A 25,058-nucleotide genomic window follows, 5' to 3' on the forward strand; every position below is an offset into this window, starting at 1 on the left:
ATATGATGGAAGCAAAGTCATAATGCCTTATATGGAATATAAAATATTAAACTTTATTGACATCATTTGTTATTTCGCATTTTAAATATCACAAGGACATGCAAACATATAAATACAGCTGAACAAATCGAAAAAAAAAATTGCCTAGACTGGTACAACTTTTTTGATCTCCATATATCAATTAGTGTTCGTTTGGCAGCTGTTTGCTTGAGACACGAAAGGTTTGTTTGGCAATTATTACTATGAACAAAAAAATTGAATAACAAGATTGCTTAAAATGTTGTGTTTCCAATAGAATCACTAAGAATCGTTGAAAATGTTGAACTGTTTTGAGAAGTCTAATTTATCAGGAACACGAACACTTGAGTGGATTCAGTGAAGGTCGAGAAGTACTCGAAAACTTGCCTCATGCGAGTCGTCCATCCACCTTTGTTAATGGCGATAACATCGAAAAAGTTAAAGAAACAGTCCTTGAAAATTTTCGTGTTGATAGCCGTGAGATAACAGAGAATCTCAATTTCTCTTATGGGTCGATTGAACACATTTTGGTTAATGTTTTGGGTATGAAGCGTACCAATGATAGACTCGTACCAACAGGCCGAACCAAAAGAAATCTTTGGCAAAAACGACATGAAGTAGCGGTCACAAAAGAGATACTTGACAACGTAGCTGAGGACTCACATTCATCAAACGCATTATTACAACAATGACAAGAACATGATGTCAGAACTGTTCAACAATCTAGCGGAGCTCTAAAACTGAGCCGAAACCGAAAAAAAATTAGCTGAACTCAGCCGAGGGTTATAAGAAGTGTGTGGAAAGTTTGATTAAACGTTGCTATGCTTGTATTGACTTAGAGGCCTATTATGAAGACAATAAAAAAGATTTACATTAAAATGTGTAAAAATTTAATACTTTCTCAGTCCGGGTGATATTTGATCAGATGTATATAAATGATCCGGTTAAAACCTACTTGGTTTAATAAAATAGCATTCACACCAAAGTTAATTGGATAAATTCTATACTACAGGTTATTTTACTTTAGTACAATAGTAAAATTAACGTATATGTTTTGTGTTAGGCTTAATAACTAATTATGTCAATTGATTGATACTACCTTTTCTACTCAAAAAGCTGCACATTTGTCGAAATCGCCGATATCGGACCACTAAAGCATATAGCTGTCATATAAATTAATCAATTTAAATCAAGCTTTTCTAACGGTAACGGTACATTTTCCGAAAAAATTGCTTAGATCGGACCACTATAGCAAATAGCTATCGTACGAATTGACCCATCAAAATCAAGTTCTTGTATGAAAACTCTTTTATTTGTCTTGAACTTTTTTTGTTGGTTTTATATTATACACTTATACATCTATTTGAATAAGATGATTAATGTGAATGAGAGTTTAGAATTTAAATAAATTTTGTTTGTCTTAATAATATTTAATAATATAATTTTAAATCCTGAAGTCAACAATCACATGCTTATTTACACATAAATGATTTAAGTCTTAACTGTACGTGTTTTTAACAATCCACTTCGTCTTGCGAATTCCCCTCATCACAACTTTTACTTACTTAAATGTTTTTGTCAAATTATAATTAGAAACTCGGTTTAATGTTGTCTAGCCCGCTATTTTTTCAACCGTCTGTCCAGCGCCGGAAATGACGCTTTCTTTTTGTTTTTTTCTTTCGCCGCAATTTTATGACTGCTGATGCAATTGTTGCTGTCTTATTTCCCTCACTGCATTCATGCTTATTTTAAATAAAAGCAAGAACCTAGCTAACTCTCAACGAAGAAAGGAAAAAAAACGAATAATAATAATAAGTAAATAGCAAAGAGTCTTCTTAAATTGTTTAGCTGTTTTTACTTTGCATTGCGTGATGACGCGCCTTCGTGGCTGGAAGGTGAGCGAGCGGCCGCTGGGCAGTGCAAATGTTAAGCCTCTTTGCTGCCCGCCGAGTTGGGTGGGCCCTGCCACTAGCGTTGCTTTACATCGCAACGTTTCTTGGTCCATCAACATTCCCAACACACCATCACACTCGCATACATATCTACACTATGGCCACCTTTGCTGCCAACAACAATTATGAGCATCTTGCAAGCTACGACAGCGACACCGGCGTCAATGTTGTAGTTGCTGTTTGCTGTTTGAAGCCGCTGAATGGTGAAGTGACGTTGCAGAATTGGCAGTACGCTCTTTTAAACCCAACTGGCCCTCGGCCCATGCAGACGGTCCTTGTGCGGCCCTTCCTACTTGGTTTGATGCGAATGTCTGAGGGCGAATTTGTAGCGAGACAAATGGAAATGAAGCGTTTATTTTGGTTTATTGCATGCGATAAGAAAAGATGAAGCATTTATTTGTACTTTTTTTCCTGTATTTTAATTTTTTTTTTCTACATAAAGTGGAGAATTTTATGTCGTGTTTTGTGAGGGCATTTTCTGCATTTTTTCTTAAGGTTACAGGCGTTTACGTTTTTATTTATTTCTATTGAGTTTTACTTTAGGCATTTCTTCTGTGGAAGTTCTGTAATGATGCTGCGATAATCGCAAGCCGAAGGTTCGCGCGTTGCATCAGCGTGCGCAGAAGTGGAGGATGCGGTGTTTCGCCAGTGGACAGCGAGCGAAATCGTAGGTATTTCCTACGTCGTCATTCATGTTGTTTTTTTTTTGCTCCGCGAAACTTTGCGGTTGCTGCTATCTTAGGCGCAACTTATTGTTGAATGAGTCCGCATTTTATGCTTATCCCACCACTGAGAATTTGAATTCTTTGCGATTTAATAGCCACATTACTTGCAAATCAAATATTTGTTAATGGAAACGTAATCGAGCTGAAAAATCGTGTTTGTGGTTATTTAAAAAACAAAAAAAAAAATTTGCTTTGAACGACTATTCTATGAAGAAAGCAGCAATATTTTTGTTACATATATAACGTTACAAAGAATATTTAATTTTGAATTAAATCTACGAAAAAACGTTGAGAGTTACGTAATACAAGCGTAATGTAGTCACTGAATGCTTATAACAATGAATTAATAGTATTATTATGCACAAAATTAGTAAATATAATATATAATTTACTTTTTTTAGTTATAACGACTGTAAAACCACTTAAAATTTCAATAAACAACTGCTATTTAAAAAAAATTGTATTGAGCTGATGATATTTTTGAATTTCTTTTACATATTCCGATATATATTTGAAGAACCTTATTCTATAAGCAAAGTAACATGTTTCCGATAGTAATGTAGCTAATTAAATATTATATTTTTAATCGTCCGAAAATGTAGATTTTCTAATTAAATCCTTAAGCTCCATTATATACAGGGTTGCAAATAACACATTAACAAGACAGTTGAAACAACATTTAAATAACAATAAAAAATTAAAATTTGCTGCTTAATACTGGATTGAAAAACAAATAAAAATGTTAATCTCAAGTTTGTAATTAAGTATTAAAAAAATTTTGTTTTTGAATTTTAAATTGTTTCACACTTGCGTACCTTGTGTTCTACATTTTTGATTATTTTTTGAACGATGTTGCTGAAAATGAAAGCATAAATTTTCGAATTGAATTTTTTTAATTTTCTAGATGTACTCGGAATGCTACCAATAATTGAAGTTGAAGATCAGTTCACCTATTCATATTAAAAGAATATGTTTATAATTAAAATTACACATATTTTTAATTTTTATTTCAAAATTAAGAATTCTTTAACTTACCTACCTCATTCAAAATAACAAATGTTATCAACTAACAAATGTGTAAATTGCAAACGTTTCTTCACGAAATTTGCACAGATTAATATTTCACGCATTGCTACAATCTCCCAAGAAATTGTTCAGTTTGGACAACTAAAGCATATAGCTGTCATACAAACTGAACGATCAAACTTAAGTCTTTGTATGAAAAGCCTTTTTATTTTTTGCATCATTTTCAAAGTTTGAAACAATGTTACTGTTACCGCCTAAACGTTTTCGTTTTCATTAATAATTTTACTTACGCTTGCTATAATATACATCATTTAATTATAGCTTAGCCACAGCAAGGCGTGGCCGTGGTCTGCTGGTATATAATATAATATACCTATGTACATTTCCTTATTAAAATATGCATGAGTGGGCGTATAACACATTTTCAGTTGTGCAATTTGTTGTGTAATTATTTTGAGATCTTTACACGTATGCATATACATATATTTGTATATACACACATAGGTACATATTTCTGCAATCAAGTCTGTCAATAAATTATTTCAAAGATTTCGAAATTTACATATATAAGCTGTACATACACTTGCACCACCGGTTTGCTTTGACGGTGACATTTTGACTGTGCCACCTGCTCATAACGGGCGGCTAACAACTTATCCTTAGCAAAGACTTCAACTTTTATTTCACCCAATGGCAAAATTTGTGCGCCACATGACACGCTAACTGTACCATGTGGGAAAGTTTTAGTTAGGCAAATAATGCCATAGATACTTACACATATGAATGCATGCTGAAAAGCTCCTTAACTGAGATGCTAATAATTTACATAAAACTAAAAATAGGGCTGACATAATTTAGGTATATAAAAAATTTTGTTTATCATTTAATTTTTGCTTAACTTTCAAAATAATATAAAATAAACACTAAACTTATAGATTCACCATGGTATACTTATTCAGAACAAAATACTTTTCCTACAGGCACATGTTGCCAATTTTACTGGTCACATACAAAACTATAAAATTGCTTGAAAGTGCGCCAGTCACAGCAAATCGTTCCACAGACGGTAAGAAGAGGAAGAAAATTCAAAGAAAAATCGCATGTGAAACATTTGGCAAGCAACGATTTATTTAATGTCTTAGCACGCGTGCACATTTGCTTAGATTCACATAAACTCACTCATATATGAATATCCTGCGATTTCATAGTTATATGCCTGTGTGTACGTGTGTGCATGTTTAAGTGATTTAGATGATTTATGTTCGACGACTTGGGGGCTCGAGGGTTAATATTAGCTTAGCGCATGTACATAGTGACAACATACTTGTACTTGTACATGATCACCCATTTTTATATGGCGTATGTTAAAATGAGCAGGGACATGCATATGTTCCAAGTCTATAAGTTTGTAAACTGAAATAGTGAGTTTGATAAAGTAATAACACTCATAACATGTTTTGGTGGGCAATATCATTAGCTCCTATCCACTTTTATATTTCTACAATTTCTAAAACTCATGTAACGAAGAAAGGTTTTGCGGCACAATCGATTGTTGAAACGTAAATGTATAGAAACTTTCTTATTACAATAATAGATATGTAGCTATATACTTGTAGTTCCATTATACCGATGGACTCTACTCAAGCAATCTTTCACATGTCTTTTTCTGCATCGCTCCATCAACGTATACCAATATTAAAGAAGCTTGGATTTAGACTCTATATCTTTAGCACTCGGTTTCGGAAACTTTTGATCTGCAAAATAGACCACTGAAATTTTTGGACAAAAAAACTACACGATGAAAGTAAATATGTGGTATGAGGTTTAATAAAGGTAACGTTTGACTGCTGACACTAACGTCTAAAATTAAAATTATAGACAACAGGTCCAGTGCCTTTGAAATTTTTAAAATTATCCCCAGAACTTAGTAATACCCAAAAATTGGTTGGATGGTTTGGCATAGATGTTTGTAGATACGTTAAGGAGTCCTCTAACTTCATGCAAAAAACTACACATGATATTTCCTTCATTAATAAATTCTTAAACATGCCTATAAAAACGTAAGTTTTTTTAAAGACTCTGCCCAGCGACGTACGCTGAAACAAATTTGAGGCGGATTTTCAAATCAAAAAAAGGAAGAGAAAAATAAAAATAGTTAGTGCTGAAAACATGTATATTTTTATTGTTTAATACAATATAATACGTCAATTATTTATTAAATTATATTTACTTTTCAACTTCACATAATTTTTTGCAAATGCAAAAAGTGCTTATGCAATTAAACGATGCATCCCTAAAAAAGAACACCGGCGATTGAAATGAAATTAAGATATGGTATAGAAATATTTAATTATTGTAAAATCTTAATGTAAATATTCAAATACTACTTTGCACACATAATGAAACTTCAACTATAAATAAGTATTTAAAGTACATTAAGCTCGATACTAGCGAAATAAATAAATTATTTGTGGTAAACCAAATTAATCGTGATTTTTACCGCTTAAACTTTTACTTCAACACTTAAAAAACTTATTCTTTACAATGTTTTGGTGTTTGAACCCCTAAAAGCGCTCTTTGCGTACGCCTCTGGCTCTGCCCTTGGGCGACGCATTCGACTTCTTGCCAATAGTTTTTAGCTTTAGAACCTTGAAACCGAAAATTTTGTTTAATTAATTTTTATAATCACAGTTATGACTAGAACACAAGTTTTTTGGATATTTGAAAATCTGACAGAACGGCAGCGATTAAAGAAAGTGTATTTTTCGAGCTTGTTTTTCAAGCTAAAAAAGACTTTTTAAATCGAAAAAATCTTGTTAAAAAAAGTTTGTGTCTAAACTTGCCAAGATTTTTGTAAGTCAGTAAAAATTTACAGATTTCAGGTATCATTTAAAGTTTTGTCAGAATCGTATCAAAACTTAAGAACAACACTACTTTTGGGAAAACGCGTTGAAAGCTGACTGAGCCAAGTGGTTATTCATTGCGTAGCCGGGTTTGAGACTCTATATATCGTAAATCAACATTTTATCTATAAATTATTTTAAAGAACATGTTCCTAGTTATGTCTACATAAAATATGCAAAAGCAAAATCAATTTTTTCAAACCCTTAATTCAAACGAGTTTTTTTCATTTTTGTGTCAATGAAATTAATGTGAAGAAAAGTTTATAAAAAATGTTCAATCAAGACCTTAATACTTTTCACATGTCTTTTGGTTATTAGAAAAAATATAACAAAAACAAAAAACAAATAAAAATAAATAAAACTCAGAGTTCGTTCCGGTGACATAGGTTTCTGCCACTAGGTATTGAGAATTAACAATAATAAGTTAGCTCATGCTAAAGTGATATTTATAGAGATTGAATCGCCGCTCTCTAATATATTAGGTGTCTGATGATAATTTGATGAATTTGATATTACATTCTAATACAACAGAGACTAGCACAAAATATATTTTCTAATGGAATGTTGTTTTGTGATTTTTTTTTAAATGCTTGCATGCTATCTTTATTAAGTAACTCGTTGCTAGTCGCGAATTCTATGTAGCATTTCACACTCTCCGGGAGCTACACGTGAAATTGCTTAATTGAAAGCGTTTAAATTGTCATTAATCACTTTGTATCAGCGAGCAGTGCAGTTGTTGGTGAACGGCGAAACGAATATCCATCTGGCATGGGCCGGAACTCCAACACCTTTCCACCACAGCCGCAGCATCGAGTGTAACGTAAACAATTCGAACAACTGCGTATTATATTTTCAAAATAGCTATGTAGATACATGCTCAACTAGGCAGCATCCTTTTCCCAGTTGAAATAAACTCATTGCTGCTGCAAATATCTGAGGCCGGGAGTGCGCCATACGCGAGCACATTTCATGCGGTTGAGCAATTATGCATACAACAGTGTCACCACAGCTTCTAATTTTATCCTTTAACGTAATATTGTGGCGCTTTGTTTTTGTTGCGTAATGCCAGCTCAACACAGCAGCCAATTCAACCAATTTAACTGAAATTAAGAGTTCACCAAAAAGTCTTCGTTTTGTTGTTATTTGCATTTTTTCCACTCTTCATTTGCGTTTAATGTATGGCTCAGCGGGAATAATTGCGTGGCAACCACAACAAAAATGCACATACACACACACACACACAGATATATATACAAAACACAAGCTCAATGAAGTGTGCAGAGCGCAAAGGTAGAGGGAGCGAAAGCACAATTACTTAATCGCTTTCGACATGCAGATTTAAGTTCTTCAGTGCGCGTTTGCTGCTTTTTGATTAAAAACGGCGCTGCTGTACTTGTATGGCATATATGCAAAGTCCTTTTACCGATTTTGAGGTTAAATTCGAAGTTTGGTTTGCGCCACTGATAATTGGAGTTATTCTTGAAGGAACCGCTATACTGCTATACTTAACTCAAGCAGCGTCGCGTGGGCGTGACAGCGGGAAATGGTGTGGGTAGGTGTCGATGTGGAAAAGAATCGTTGCCATTCGCGATAACATCGTTGCGGAAAGTGGGAATCCAATACGCTGTCGAGGCATTGCGTCACATTCTTTATCAGCCACGCATTTCCCTTCTTCTGCTTCTTCTTCTTCTATTGAGTGCGAATAAATTAAAAATGGGTGGAATTTCATTTCGCAGCAAATAATGTGAACTGCAAGTTTTCTCCATCTCTCGCAGCTTGATTCTGCATTCTTCATAGTCGATACCAATTACCTACTCGATACATACATACTCGTATATGTATATATATATATACATATACATATATAAAGAAACATAATTGGTAAACGACTTCGTAAAGCGTACGTAGGTGTATATGTGTGTATATAGTCGATGTCACATATACAAATGCGTGTGAGCAAAGTATATTCATGAATGGAAAGTGCATAAATAGAATTCTCCGCTTTGCTGCTGCAGCTGCCGCTGAGCTGTAAAAGTTTTTCTATCCTTCTGCGGCAAACTGGTTTTTCTGCGACTGCGACGACGCGCAGATTGGATAACAAGTTCAACTTTGAAATGCGAATTTGATTAGGACATTTGCATAAAAATCTGCTTAAATTCGCTGCGAAGGTGTCGGTGTGCGTAAAAACACATATATACCCACATGTATATGTAGAACAGGCGTATGCAAGTGTGTGTGTGTGAAATGGTTGAGCCGAAGTGAATTTAAAATCTATGTATTTCTGCCGGAAACGGAAGTATATAAGTCAACCCAGATTTAGCGGAATATTCCTTTTGGCACAAGGACAAATGGGCTTTTGACAGCATTAAAAGTTTGCAACTTGGAAAGTACATGGCTCAAAAGTACAAAAAGCGTCTTTAAAACAATGAAGATTTGTTACCTTGAAACCTTTCGTAGTTTGGTTGCCTTAAAATTTTATTTTTAGTCGGAAATAATGCCTCTGCGGCTTAGGCGTTATTAATAGTAATAAAATAATAGCCTTTTTTAGAAGATATATCCATAATAGTATGTTACTTCGATAAATTTACTCATTATGCATTCATTATCACATTTTAGGAATTAATATAACTATACATCACTTATGTAACTTCTACTATTCTTGCTACTAAAATGAAATTTGTAATATTTGCACGGAAAAGAGAACATACATATAAAAAGATTTGTGATTCTCAGCGCCTTGTTTTTGTTCAACAAATGGGTCAAAAAATTGCAATAAATGAAACATGTTTAAGCTAATAGAGGTACGAGTTCCTGCTAGAAGGCCATGAAGATATCAATAATATACCTCTTCCTGAACATATAATTGGAAGAAATTAGTATTGGAAAAACGTAGAAACAATTTTTGCCTTTTGTTACATTAGATTAGACTAAATCGGATAATAACCACAACCATCACCCATATGATGGTTATATTCGAAACTAACTATTTTCGTGTGGTTTGCCAAAAGTTGGCATAACTTGTGTATTATATTATTGAATAGTACCAATGTTCTGAAATTGCCTTGAAAAGCTATTGTCCTTGTGCATCCTTTCCGGTAATGTATGTCATTCATTTGAAGCGTAAACAACAATAATTTTTTTTTCACTTCGATATCTACAACTTTAAGCATAAAAAGTGTATTTGTTTCTTCTTCATGAGTTTAATATGAAGAAAACCTCAGCTGAAAGTTATTGTATTCTGGTGTAAGTTTATGGTGAGCTTGGGTTAGCTGAGCGACCAAAAAAGTGTGAAAAAGTGTAATTGAAGGTATTACCCGATGAAGATTGTGACCAAACACAAGAAGAGCTCGCAGAATCTATGAACTATTTCAAAACGTTTAAGATGTTAAGGTAATGCTTTGTATTTGGTGGGATTAGAAGTGCGTGTTGTATTGAGAGCTTCTAAATCCAAGTGAAACCATTATTGGGGAACGATAAGGGTAATTACTAAAATCTAAGAATCTGAATGACTTAAATGCGCGTATTTCGGCTAGTCAGCAAACTATACGATTGAAACTAAGTAATATAGTGATTAGTATACATTAATTTGAATTTAAAAATGAGCGCAGGCCACTCAAAACTTCGGCTTAAAATCGCTGTAAGTATTTAATTCATTCACAACTTTTGAAGTAAAAGTAGACAGCCGATAATATGTCACACGATTGTAAGTTTAACAAAATGCGAAAATATAATAATCGATTGTATACGCTTTGCCCGTTCTTATTCAGGAATTTTGTAACTTAATTTTAGGAATGTGACTATTTATAAAAAAAAATAGCAGTTTAGTTGTATATAAAAACTATTAACATATATGTACATACATACACACAATTGTATATATTCTCTACTTGAGAATATTACCCTTTTGCTGCATTTGGGCGCTGGTCAAGATGAATAGTTTTCTTTGTTGATTTTTCACCAAGATTCAGCTAACCTAACACCTTATTACTAGCACAATAAGGCCTAATTAAATTTATCTTCGAAAATTGTAGTAATCACATGACAAATGTTGTTTGCTACCTTTTCTTTGAATGCGGATTGTGCTGTGAGCAAATTTATCTTGTCTCTGCTAGTGTGTGGCTGCTTGTTGTTGTTACTGCCGGCATCGGCACTGTTGCAGCAATTCTAGCAACAGAAAAAAAAAATACCCAAAAAATTGCTTTCATTCCGACGTCTCAGTGATGCGCCGCTGATCGGCCACTGCTGTCAGTCTTGAAATGTCATGATTAATGATGTTAACATGTGGGCTTGAACCGTCTGCATCTATCCGCCAACCTATCTCGATGCATATACAAGTAAGTATGCGCATGTGAAAAAGTACACAACTTATAGTTGAGAGTTTCCTCTCGCTAGCCACATGTTTGGTAGGTCTACGGCTTGAGGCAAAAAAAAAACTAAATAAAGAAAAACGAAAAAAGGCAGCAACAACAATAGTGTATACGAAATTGCCGGCGATACACAAACTTGTGGACAAATGACCTAAGAAATGGACTGAGGGTTGGACGAGCTTAAGCACGAGCATACAACCATGCATGCAAACATGCATATGTACATAAACTAATTGTAGGTGGAGTGGTAGAGAGGCGGAGTGCACTCCATCAAGGTAAATTAAACCGCAACCGTCGCCAATGCCTGTAATGTCCTGCCATCGATAAACAAAAGAAAGTGGGTAAAGAAAAAATTGTAAACATAAACGTTGGAGATGAACTCGTTTTGTACTACAAGAGTATTATTTGAAATTAGAAATTAATCCACACATCAGAGCATTGTGATTAATACACTTGTAGAAGGGTCTTGAGTGCTCGTGTGCACCTTTGCAAATGTACATATGTACGTGTGTAATATTTTTAACTCTACGCAAAACATATGTTTTATACAACTATTATAAACCATGATATTTCTTGCTCAATCTATGATTATATAAAAGATTGATATATCTACTATTATTTTAATTTACTAAAGCATACATACTATTGTTGAGTCAAAAGGTTGGAAATAATTTCTGATCTGGGTAAAAAATTTTCTAAAGGGGTTCCTTAACAATAATTTTATCCACTTGCGTAAAATTTTTATTCTAAACAACCAGCTTCTTTCAAAATCTTATTAAAAAGTGTTTGTAGAGTTTTTTTTAAACACTAAAAACATTTTTCTTCAAAAGCTTTCAAAAAAAGGGCTTTTAAAAGCTCTGAATTCATTACTTTAGCAAACCCAGTAGATATCGATAAAGGTTTTGGCGGCTCTGTCGAGAATTTCGTAGATATAGATTATATTTGTGATCAAATCAATATTGAAGAAGATGCGTTGATAAATGTTTATGAATGCAATTGACTTATCTATAAACAATATGACAGATAAAACATAACATCTCAAGAACGTAGGTAGTAGAAAACGCGTCTATCACGAGTGAATAAAACTGCAGCTAAATCGGATATTGGACAAGCAAGTATCCAATCGGAACCGACGAAATTATACAAACTAAAGAAGAGAACTCGTTCCATACCAACAGTTGTAGAAGCCTTAGGGTCACAAGTATCACCATGAAATGTAGGATTTGCTGGTGGTGGTAAGTAATTCAAAAAAAGGATTGATTAGAAAAAGCAAAGAAATGAAGAAAACACAACGAGGATATTTGAAGAAGATCATTGGCTCACTGGCTCAGCTTACGGAGTCGATATAGCAATAATTTTATCGAAGGATAGTCTTTTCGAAGCACTGATGCCCGTGAGCCAACAAAAATTGCAAGGTATAACAAAATACAAAAGTTGTGTTTACACGGATTATACATGAGTATAATGCACACATGGAAGGTGTTGATTTAATTTACTCATAAATTACCGAAATGGACTCCGCATCAAAAACTACGATATGGCAAACAGAATATTTTACCATCGCCATGGCTATAACGAAACCATTCATATTATATGAAAGGATCAAAAGAAAAAAACTAATTTCATGTTAGAATGTTAATGGATTCAATATTTATTTTTAAAATAAATTTCATTGGTTTAACACTGTTAAGATATAGCACGCCCTTCAAAGGTAATGGGAAAGCCGTGAAAACTGAGAGTTAAGAATACGTGACACGAAACCAAAAAAAATAAAAATTAAAACTAATTTAAAATATATATATATTTTTTTTTTTGAATGGAAACTATATATTATCATATTGTATAATTTATTTTGGTGTGATCACAGTTCTACATGCTTATAAACCTTCTGAAAATGTCGGAAGTTTCTGTCAAACCTTTAACAAATTTCCTTAAACCGTTTTAAGCAGTTCCCTTGCATATACTTTTGCAGCCTTTTTCTATATATTCTAAATACTTTCATTATTTTGTATTTGTATATGAAAAATTGTGCTGTTGTTTAATCAATGGAAGCGAAAACAAAGAGTAAGGGCGTTAACAATTACCTAAGCTGCATATGTTTGTTTTTTATAAAACTATGAATTCTTAAAAAAAAGTTGCGATTCATGGCAATAATGCATTTACGAGCACAACTTATGTACAAACATACACACGTGCATCTAACATGTTATAACGCTAACAAAAAAAAACATATCAAACAATAAAAAAACATGACAACATTGGAGGCAAGATTAAGAATAAAATCGTTGGCAACAACAACATATACATACGAGCCCTGGTAATATCGGCGCGAATCTACAAACACAACATATCGTGCCATGCCGTTCAAATGTTTTGCCCTACAACAAATGATACAATAATTGCCCGTAGCCATTGCCGTCATCGTCGCCATCGCCATCACCAACGCCATAGTCGGCGTCATCGCTAACCACAACGATATACGGCGGTCATACGAAAAAAAGCGACGAAAGCAAAACCCCAACAACAAATAAAGCTAAACACGTCAATGTCGTTCCTGGCCCGACAACAATTGCTACTGAATGCTGCTTTTGTTGTTGCGGTGTTTTGTACATACATACATACATATGTACATAAGTGTGTATGTACATAACCGCATAGGTTTTTTATTGTGGTGCCTTTGTTGTGGTCCGATTGTGTTTTTATCATGAATTCTTAAAAAGCGCTGTCTGTCATGCAATCGAAGTGTCCGGCGGTCGGTCGCTGGCACATACAAGCATATAACAACAGCCGACACACCGCATCCGAGACACGAAGCATAACGCTCTCATGGATATAACTATATATAGAAGCATATACTCTTACATGCATAACAAGTATATTTACTTATATACTTATGGCCGACAATTTCGTCATCTTCAACGGTGCAGCCAACACGTTTACGGCGGATGTGCGCTTTTGAATTGCCTGCTTGTCCACCATTGACGTATGTATGTATGTAGCTTGGCACGTTATATGTAACAACAATAATGACATGACCAGCGAAGAACCGAACTGGCTGAAAAGCAACAAAAAGCAGGGCACTTGTAAAAAGTGGTTGCTATTCGTACCTCAATCATGTAATTATTTCCTCTGAGTACCTCAACCACTTCGCTACGCCTCGACCACCATTGTCACCAACAACAACTTTACAAAGAAACAACAACTACCGTCAAAAGCTGATGCCAAGCAAAGAAGAACACAATCAATGGCATATATCTAAATTTACAATATATAAATGTGTATGTTTGTATGTATAAGCACATATGTCCAAAGTAGTGCCTAAATATACACACATGTGCATACATACATACGAGTATTTGTGTTTAATAATAGGATGATTCTAGCGTGTTTTGATATATCTTTACACACGTTCATAAGCTTTCGTGTGGCTAGCACTTCCATTGCTCGATCAGAGTCAAAAAAAGAATTACAAGTATTGTTTGAACAAAGCGCCGAATGAAGGTGATGGCAAGTATATAATACATATACATACGCTCCGACTTATGATATAATCCGTAGAAACATGAATATGCACAATTTTTCAGGTAACTTAAAGCGTGGTTGTAGTTTCTGGCAGGCTTTAGACAGCAAATGGTGGAAATAAGAGCATTACTAAAAGCGCAAAATGGTGCACAAAATTCTATGAAAAGATATTATTTATAATTCTGAAGAAACTAGATTTTTGACAATAATATAATTGCATTCTACTCTATATGTTTATAAAAAAAATTGTGGAATCAATATTTGGTTTTATGTACACAATCGGTCTATTTATGCTATATTAAGTTAAGGACATCAAAGTATATCATTAAGTTAAGTCATTTGTTGTTTGCATTTTCGGAGTAAATTCAATTATAAATGGGGTGAACTTCGGTATATTAACTTACATTCTGTTAAGCGAAATTTTCTCCTCTAAATTTGTGAAATATCTTATATTAGATTGCCAACCTATAATATATCATATAAAATTAACCAGAGGAACAAAAATCACTCAATTCAGTTTATTGGGGCTATGCTTATGTTATGAATATATTATGTGTAAGTACAAAATAGGGTTCAAATCGGTCAAATAGTTCGTGAGATATGAAATTTCACCTAAAAGAGATCGTTGTCACACCTGTAGTTTAATTTCAAAATTATCTCCAGATAACGAACCACACATTTAGTTATTTAAAAAAATACTGTAACAATGTGTATGGTAATTGCCTAGTTTGAGGTTGTAAAGTGTAATTCTTTTATGTTTTCCTCCAATTTATTGGGATTTAAAATTACAAGTTTTTAAAAATAATATTACAGATATACTAACATTTAAAATAAGCTTTCTAAGATATTTTTATAAGAGTAGAAATTCACAACTAAATTGAAGAATTTCGTATATATAGTTCAACGCTGAAGACTTTGAAAAATTATTAAAGTGAAAACTATAATAGGAGGATGAAAGCCATTGGTATTAAGAGCAAGAGAATATAACAAAAATGAAAGGAAAATAATTTACTACGATCCGTGGTGGTAAGGTGAAAGTGACGGGTTGTGGTTGAGTTTTAAAGGGTATAAATCGGTTTATCTCGATTTTGGGAAAAATTACAAGTCCTATGGAAAAAAGTTCAATGGCAAAGTTGTAGGCAATAAAAGGATCTACAACTTTTGTGTTAACACTTTTTGCACATAACCTTAAAATTTATGTAAACATTTAAATAGCCAAGAGTTTGGTTTTTTATTTATTTTTAAATAAAAATACTATTACAATATGTATAGTAATTGCGCGGTTTGAGTTTGTAAAGTGTATTGTTTTTACCAAGCTTGCTTGAGATAACTTAGTAAGGTTTTAATTTTTTTTATTTGGGGTCTTAAGTTGAATACATAATATTTCACGAATACTGTGTTAAAATTACAAAAAAGTCACTTAGAGTTGTATTGATGAGGTTAAGAAAATTTTTAGATGTGATCGACTGAACAGAACCGGTGGATGTGTTCTATTTGCCGTGCATTCCTCTATCCCATCTGAAAATATTCTTGTTCCAGGGACCGACTCATTTGAATTTAAATGTATTAGAGTATACGTTAATAGTTGCTTTATTTATTTAACCCTATCTTATATACCACCCCATTCGGACTTATCTGTATACGTGCAGCATGCTTCTTTAATAAATAGTGCTACCTCGATGGCAAATAATGCAGATTCAATAATTGTATTAGGTTATTTCAATTTACCGTGTGCTTCGTGGAAACCTTTCGATGACTATATCGTGCCGATTTGCAATCGGTCATGTTTTAATGAGTTTTTCGAAAAAATGTCCGAGTTGGGTCTGAACCAAAATAATTTGATTCCGAATAAATTTGGTAAATGCTTAGATTTAGTATACGTAGATACCTCTGCAAAGTGTTCCGTTATTCAGAGTAATCCTCTTGTTCTCCCAGAGGACTCATATCATCCTGCTTTGGAAATATCTGTCGAAATCTCAGGCATTGTACGGGATAATAATCATCAAACTTCGTGCTTCTGTACTCGGTTTAACTTTGCAAAAGCTAATTTAAAAAAATTAAATACAGAACTTTCTACAATAACATGGCCTAATTATAATGGTGACATTGAATTGAGTGTCTCTCATTTTAATAACATAATTATGAAATTATTTGAAAAGTATGTTCCAATTGTAATTGTTAATAAAAGCAAAAGTATAAGTCCGTGGTTCTCGAAAGAGTTATATAAATTGAAAAACAAAAAACTCGAGCCTTTAAACATTAAAAAAAAACCGGTTCATTTGTCGACTATTCTAAATATTCTCTATTGCGTCGACAATATTTTGACCTAAACAAAAAATGTTATAATAATAACTTAAATAAAGTAAAAAAAAAATATTGTAAGTAATCCAAAATCGTTTTATGATTTCGTCAACTCCAAACGCAGGATTTCCAAATTTCCGTCAGCAATGAAATACAAATCTATCATTTCAAGTGACAATGATATTATATCCAATATGTTTGCAGAATTTTTCAAGTCAAACTACTGTAATAATTCTTCCAAAACTTTTACTTATCAGCAAGTGCTGTGTTCGAATAGTTTAATTAACACTCCAATTATTTCTGAAGAAGAAGTCCTTTTTAATATAAATAAGTTAAAACCATCTTTTAGTTATGGCCCAGACATGATACCCTCATGCTTTCTAAAAAATAGTGCCAAATATATTTACTTGCCTTTGACAAGAATATTTAATTCCTCTCTTAAACACGGTATATTTCCTTCAATATGGAAACAGTCATTTATAATCCCTTTGCATAAAAGTGGATTTAGATCCAACATTGAAAACTATAGAGGTATCGCAAAACTATCAGTTAGACCTAAACTTTTTGAAGCTATCATCACTGACCATATAACCTTTTTGATTTCTCCGTTAATTTCCTCATCTCAGCATGGATTTCGTAAAGGGAACTCGACTATATCAAATTTACTTGAATTTGTAAAACATGTATCATTGGGTTTTAGGGAGCATAAGCATACGGATGTTATATACACAGACTTTAGCAAAGCTTTCGATAAAGTAAATATCTCGATTCTCATACATAAACTTGATCTGCTGGGCTTTCAGCCAATATTCCTTCAATGGGTATCTTCCTATCTTTATAATAGAACACAACGAGTGATATTTGAGGATACACCTTCAGATACAATTAATGTTTCTTCTGGTGTTCCGCAAGGTAGTCATCTTGGCCCGATTCTGTTCTTGTTGTTTATTAACGATATCTCTTCAGTAATAGAATTCTCAAAAATTTTATTATACGCTGACGATGTAAAGCTTTTTAAATCATACACTTCAACTGAGGAAAGGTGTCTGTTGCAAACAGACTTAAACAATTTGGTTGCATGGTGTGATAGAAATGATTTGCCATTGAATCTCAATAAATGTAAGACGATGTGCTTTTCCCGTAGATCTGTGCACCCCTCTTCTTATATAATAAAACACCATATTCCAGAGCAAGTTTTTAACTATGTTGATTTGGGAGTTAATATTGACCCTAAGCTTAATTTCAGTCTTCATATTGATACCATGGTCTTGAAAGCAAAAGCTGTCCTCAGTTTTGTTAAACGTTGGTCTAAAGAATTTAGAGATCCGTATATTACTAAAACACTTTATACAACTTTGGTTAGACCTATATTGGAATATGGCTCTGTGGTATGGAACCCTAGCTACCAAATCCATTCTGACAAGTTAGAGTCGGTTCAAAAACAATTTTTACTTTTCGCCTTAGCGCATTTCCGATGGGATTCTAGGGTAAGTCTACCTCCATACACTAGTCGTTTAAAACTTATTAATCTACCTACACTTTCTAGTCGTAGGGAAATGCTTGGCATAATATTCTTAGTGAAACTTTTGAATGGAACTGTTTGCAGTTCTTTTCTCCTGTCGGAAATTAAATTTAATATCCCGGTTCGCCTTTCGAGGCAGTTTAGACCTTTACTGCTAAAATCCTGTAGATCAAATTTTGAACTAAACGAGCCATTCCGCCGTATATGTCATGATTTTAATTCTCATTCCAGCACATTTGACTTATCTGACTCACTTTTCAACATTAAAAAGACTTTATTGTTTTCTCTTAATAAATGAAAATGTAACAATTTATTATATTGTAACTTTAGATCTTAGCTGTTGAAATTTTTGTTTCTGTAGCTGAGCAGTTTTAGATCTCAACACTTAAAAAACTCTCTTGCCTTTTCTGACTCGGCTAATTCCGCACGTATGCGGATTGCGCCCCTCGCGTTGGTTGGGCGGGAGGAGGGTAATCGTTGGGTTATTATTAAGAGTACATTTATATCTGTTTTATGAACGTTTTCCATGAGAATATGCACTTCATAGCTTCCAAAGTACTGCAACGAGCCTTTTGTAATTTCGAACTTGTATAAATTTATCAGATAAGGAAGGAGAGTCATTTTTCAATTTGCTAATCATTTTTATTTTATTATAACAAATTAGCCGATTTTTTTTGCTTTTTTTCGTAAACTGTTCTAAAAAACATAAAAGTTTTAATCTGGATCCGGACGTTATCTAGGAAATACTATTATCTGACGAATGGACTTTGATTTCGGATGATTCAAAACCCTCATGCCAAGTTATGAGGGGCACCGTAATCCTACTTTTTCTCGAGACACGGCCGAATAATGGCTGACATAGTCGTATGTTTTTATATTTCTTCGTAAATATTTTATTCAACATTTTTCGATTATCGTACTTACGTTTTGATAAAAAAGAGTTGAACTGTTTTTTAAAGTTCACAAGACACCCTTAAGAGAGAAGTATACTAAACATACAATAAGGCGTGGTTAGGCATACCTCTCAAAATTTTTAAGACCAAATATATTCCAAAATTGAGTTTTGTAGCAAAGTTGGTAAAGATTTATATAATGTGAGTATTTCTGAGTAAATCCGTTGTTTGCCGACAGTGCTAAGTTTTCACAATTTGCCATTCTGATAATTTACTATAAATAAAGCCATGTTAAATCCATTATTTTAATGTGCTACAAACAAAAGTCCTTAAATTTTAAGTAACATTTGGCAAGAATTTCCAAATTTTTAACTTAGATAGTTACAAATTTAGAAATTTCAAGAAGAGTTGCTATAAAAAATATTACATTATAGCAGAAAGAGGCATAGATGTGCTTACTTTAATTATTATTGCAGCAAAAATGTTAGTCTCACTGCGTCCCTTTAAAATGTAATATTCTCCGTATTTTTATCGCAATTGACCAAACATGCGAGACCCCACTCTTTCGGCGGCTATTTAAATTGGAAGTGCAGCAAACGTTGCACAGTAAAAAACAAATTAAGAGATCGTTGCTTTCGCACTCTTGGAAAGTTATGGGCAAGCTTCGAATACTGGTAAAAAGGACTATTTATTTACACACTTTCACAATATGCTGATTTTTTGGAACCAAAAAGCCTAAGCTTAATTATTTAACGCTACCGTACCGTAGCATGAAGCATTCTTGAACAGTCTTAGGCTAAAATAAAATGTGCCGACCAAAAAGTAAATAAATAAAACGCAGAAAATGTGAAAAGCAAGACGAAAATTAAAAAATTGATTATAACAACCGCAGTTAAGTCATTTTTTTCCTACAGTCTGCAGTTATATAAGTGGAAAAAATTTGTGAAAGGTTTGCGCGAGTGCTCGAACTTAAATGGGTGTTATAACCGCCCCTGAGTATGCTATGTAAAGTGTTTTATTGCTACTAGCATTGCACACAAATTTGCTTGAAACCATAAATGAGTTAGTAAAAACTGCAAGAGACAGTCCAATTCGCGCAAAACGAATGCAAATTATTTATTATATAGACATACTTAGTTAAGTGCACATTTGTTGTTGCCAATTGGTTTCTTATATTAAATAAACAACTGTACTTACTTATAGCATTGTCGGCTGAAAAAGAAGAAGCAGAAAAAAATTATTTAAAATTATATATGTACATATATGTATTTATGCTTGAATTTAAATTGTAAAAATATATTTTTGTATTTTTTAAAATAATGCAACTGCAAACTAAATACTTTTATGTTAGCTCGCTCGCAGCTATTAATAAGCAAAAGCACTAAAATTATCGCCAACACTCTACGAAGGAGGGGATAGCTGCGCCCGCGACATCGTCGTCTACGACTTTCTTATCTACAACATTTCGAAAATGCTGCTGAAATCAATAAATTTTGTATTTTATAGAGTCTCACACCTCACAGTAATCAGTGCGTACTGCTTTCGAATTACCATTGCCGAAGCACAAGAAGATGTAGCCATAAAATTTACAATTTTTTAAGAGACTTAGTGTCAGTTTATGTACCGAAAGGTGTAAGGTGTTTTAAGACACCTCTGAATAAAGTTTATGTATCGATAAGTGTAAGTGATATATTTTCGCCAACTTTAACTTGATCCTTCGGGAATAATGCAAAGAGCGGTAATGAGTGCCTAACAGATTTAATGCAGAATTAGAATAATTATTGCGTATTTTTGTTTACAGCTGATGATAAGCTAAGCTAGAAGATACATTTAATTCAAACAGATAAGTTTCAAGTTAAAAAATAATATTTTTAGAAAATTTTTGCTGATTTTTACCTTTTTATGAAATTAAAATATGAGTACATTACTTTTACTGAGGAATTAAAATATGAATGATACGATAGATTTTTATTGTTTCAGTTACATTTACTAACAGTTATATAAGTGTATACATATGCACATAACTATCGACCCGAGCTTATAAATTTTTACGCTAAATATTATATATTCTTATTATATACGCGTAGACATACAAGTATATATGTATATATATATTTATATATATAAGTTGTTTTGTAGCTACATACATATGTATATCACGCAGGTGGCGCTATGCACTTTTTTTGAACATCGGAAACTCAGATATTCTGCATATTCTACTTGAGGAACGCACATAAATAAGTACATGTTGCAACCGCAAGCACCGTTAATATTCTTCTGTTAGATAAACATACAGAAGAAGAGAATGGCAGTATGAAGAAAAACGAATTTCCGTTTTTCCTGTCGTTTCAGCAAAGGTTTCCTTGGCGGAAGCGCTGCCGTTTGAGGGTGAAACATAAATTCGGTTAGCACAAGGTAAACGAGTAGTCGTGGAAATTCTTTAAAGAACAGCACACCTTTCACTGGCGTAGCAAGAAATATTTCGGAAAGGGACTTTACTACATTTTTTTATTGTAATTTATTTTATGAAAGTTTAGTCATTTATTAATAGTCATTTATTTTATTGTAAAAAATTCCTTTCCGAAAAATGTGAAGTATTTAACTGCTGATATCTTGGATTTTAGATATGTCCAAATTAAGAAATTATTCGAATTAACTATATGTTTTCTATGTAAATAAAATATGGAATCCTTTGAATCGTGTTGTTTCAGCCAACTTAAGCCCATATCGTATCTTTACAAAAACCAAACACATCGTGAAATAAACGGTAAAGTATTTAAAGCTAAATTGATATTAAACTATATTTAGAAAATTTTCCGCAATATAAAATAGTAGACGCACGTCTACTTCTAATTTAAAGTACTTTAAAGAACCAATTATCACGCGACTCCCACAACGTCCTTGTAGGTTATTTCTTAACTTGTGTTTTAAGTATGCGCCCCTCCCACACATATGTAGAATACGTAACTAAGTTTATCGAGTAAAGTTTATCGAAGAAGTGCACAAATGTTCCAATGAAAGTTTTACGATCTCCGGCCTTTGAGTGGAAAATCATTAACCCAAGACACGGATACAATTTTCCGCTACAAATGCATGTAAATATTTGTACACATGTCTATACATCAGAGTGAATCGAAAACTTCGCCAAGTATACTGGTCAGTCATTTCTTTTCTAAAAAACATTTACTTGAAGTTTATGAAAATTTAGATACACTAACAAAAACGACGCACTACTCTTATTTTGGAGAATATGATGGAGAAACTACCGAAAAGTTTTTAGTGAGAAGTGGGTATACAAATCTACTTGTTTTTGTAAGTTAAAGTTACCGCAAGTAAAAAGCAACGGAATTTTAGGTCTCGTGGTATGTAGGTGTCGATGACAGTGTCGTTGTGTGTTCGACATGACGCTGTCTGTCAGTCTGGCAACTACAACATTATTTGCACAAAAACGGAAATCAAATTTACTGTCGGAGGCGCTGAAGTGAAATATCATGAGTAATCATCCATAGTATAAAAACGAAAGCAAGACCACCATACCGTACAAGCCAGAGCGTGAGTGAAAATCATGCTAATGGAAATAATAATGTCTGCTGGCAAAATTATAAACGCAATAATAATAACGAAGGGTATTCTGAGGATGGAATTGATATTTGAATTTGGCAAAGAAAGTGAAATAAATTCGCCGAATGATTAGCAACTATTTTGGCTTATTTATTAAACCCCCAGAATGACGGAGAACAAAATAGTGACTGGACAGTTATTGGTAAAGTTGTCTGAAAACAGATATTAGAAGAAGACATTTTACGAAAAATATTTAAGAATTTAATTCAAGCAAACGCTTTTAACAAAATTATTTCGTAGAACAAGAAATGTTTAAAAGTAAGTTGTGTGTATGTATGTATGTTTGCGTAGGTGACGTATTTTCGTTTTTCTTATTTAACGTTTCTTACACACAATGCTTCTTCGTTTATCGAATGTGCCGTTGACTGGCAGTGGGTGTGTCCATGCTTTTCATTCATTCTGACAGTTTCTCCACCCACTCGCCGTCATGGCGTGCGTTCTTCTAAACAAAACGAAATGGCACATTCATTTCCATGGGTTGTTGTGCCCGCCAAGTGCCTTAAAGCATTTAAAGGTAAAAAGTGGTATGCGCATGAAATATTATATGTGCAAATGTCTGTATATATGTGAGGCGTACGAGTATATTATGTATTACAAATTTGTATATAGTAGGTATGTTGTATGTATGTATTTTCGTTGAACCAGCACTTGTAGGACAATTGTACGAAGCACAACGCCTTGTTTTCCGGGGTCGTGGGTTCAAGTTATCGACGTATACGTAGAGTAAAATGTGAATTGGTCACAGAGTGCTGAAGGTTTTGTGGCGCCAAGTGTTTCATGTAAAACAACGCACACCTACAATAATTTTTTCAGACGGATGTCACGTGTGCAAAGGTAAAGAGTGCCAAATGTGGATACACAAAAATGTAAAAGAAAAAAAACAAGACTTCGACTGCACCCTACACAGGTACATTTCTAATTGCTTGTATAGGTATAAAGATCTTTATTTTGTTTGTGATCGGTCAGGTCGTGTGACAGCTATATAAGTACGGTCCGAACAATATGTTCAGAAATAGCGCGCAACAATTTATGTCAAATTTCGAGAATTAATATATACAAGTTGTGCATTCAAGGACTTGATTTTGATCGATCAGTTTGTATAGCAGCTATATTCAATAGTGGTCCGATATTGATGGCTGCGACAATCAATAAAAACAAGGAAAATTAATAAAAATTATTACGATTAAAAAAAATATATATTTGTTTATAAAAATGTACCTTTTGTTTGCAAAAAAAAAAGTCCAAAAAAAAGTCGACTTGTATCTCATTGGAAAGCTGGGAAAAATCGTAATAGGCTCGTTAGTAATTTTTATAATGAAATACTTTGCTTCATATACGCAATTCTTTAAAGGTAATTTTTTCAAGCGCTTAAATTTTGATAATTCATTACTTCAAAACTTTTCATATTGAGTCCAAATAAAAATTATATTTTCTTAAAAAACACAAAAACAAAAATGTTTTGGCTATAAGAAACTTCGTGTCGAACTTAATATGCCCTGTTCAGGGTATAAAACCACTTCATATATTGTAGTTACATAAAATAGTTGTCATGAATAAATATTGTATATGCACATATATTATATTAATTACACTCGATGATTAAACGACCTTGCAACTGTCAAGTCCCTAGATGATGAGATGTTAAAAACACTTGTCATTTTTAAACACGTTTTGAAGTTTCGAATAGCACTTTTAACTAATATAGTTATTATGTCCGCCCATTACAAACAATTACTATGTAATGACGTTAATGATCATGGCTATAAATATAACAACAATAATAATAGCAAACACGGCGGAAAACTGTTCTCTATTTGCGCAATTAGATTATGAAAAATATGCAATAAATACTATAATTAAGGAATTTCCATAATATGTGTACAGAATATCAATTCATCGCAAACGAAGCGTTCCGTTGATGAGGGAACGCAAAGTGTGAAAAGAGTTTGCACTAACACCCATGAATGCCGCTATTAACACACCCAACGGATGACAACTAGCGTAGCAATAGAGGTGAAATGGCATTCGCGGGGGAGAGAGTAAATATTTTGAACAGTGGTGATATACAAAATTTTAATAATAAAATATAAATAACAGTTTATCCTATTACATGCGACGATGATCGATATAAAATGTCATTTATGAAGCGAAGTGAGGGCTAGCAGGGCGGTAAAGCTAAACTTCATGCATGAACGCAGATACAAATTG

At 33.3% G+C, this 25,058-nt stretch overlaps 1 protein-coding gene across 3 annotated transcripts in view; it reads right to left on the bottom strand.

Annotated features, from left to right (window-relative positions):
• pb (homeobox proposcipedia) overlaps positions 1-25,058 on the bottom strand; it is a 71,179-nt gene that overhangs the window by 20,477 nt on the left and 25,644 nt on the right. For all 3 annotated transcript variants that reach the window (XM_070105853.1, XM_036361509.2, XM_036361508.2), the window contains exon 3: positions 20,427-20,441. In XM_070105853.1, the coding sequence (XP_069961954.1) occupies positions 20,427-20,441 (15 nt within the window). The remainder of the gene's footprint in view (positions 1-20,426; positions 20,442-25,058) is intronic.

Source organism: Bactrocera oleae, chromosome 2 (assembly GCF_042242935.1).
Source record: "Bactrocera oleae isolate idBacOlea1 chromosome 2, idBacOlea1, whole genome shotgun sequence".
NCBI lineage: Eukaryota > Metazoa > Arthropoda > Insecta > Diptera > Tephritidae > Bactrocera > Bactrocera oleae.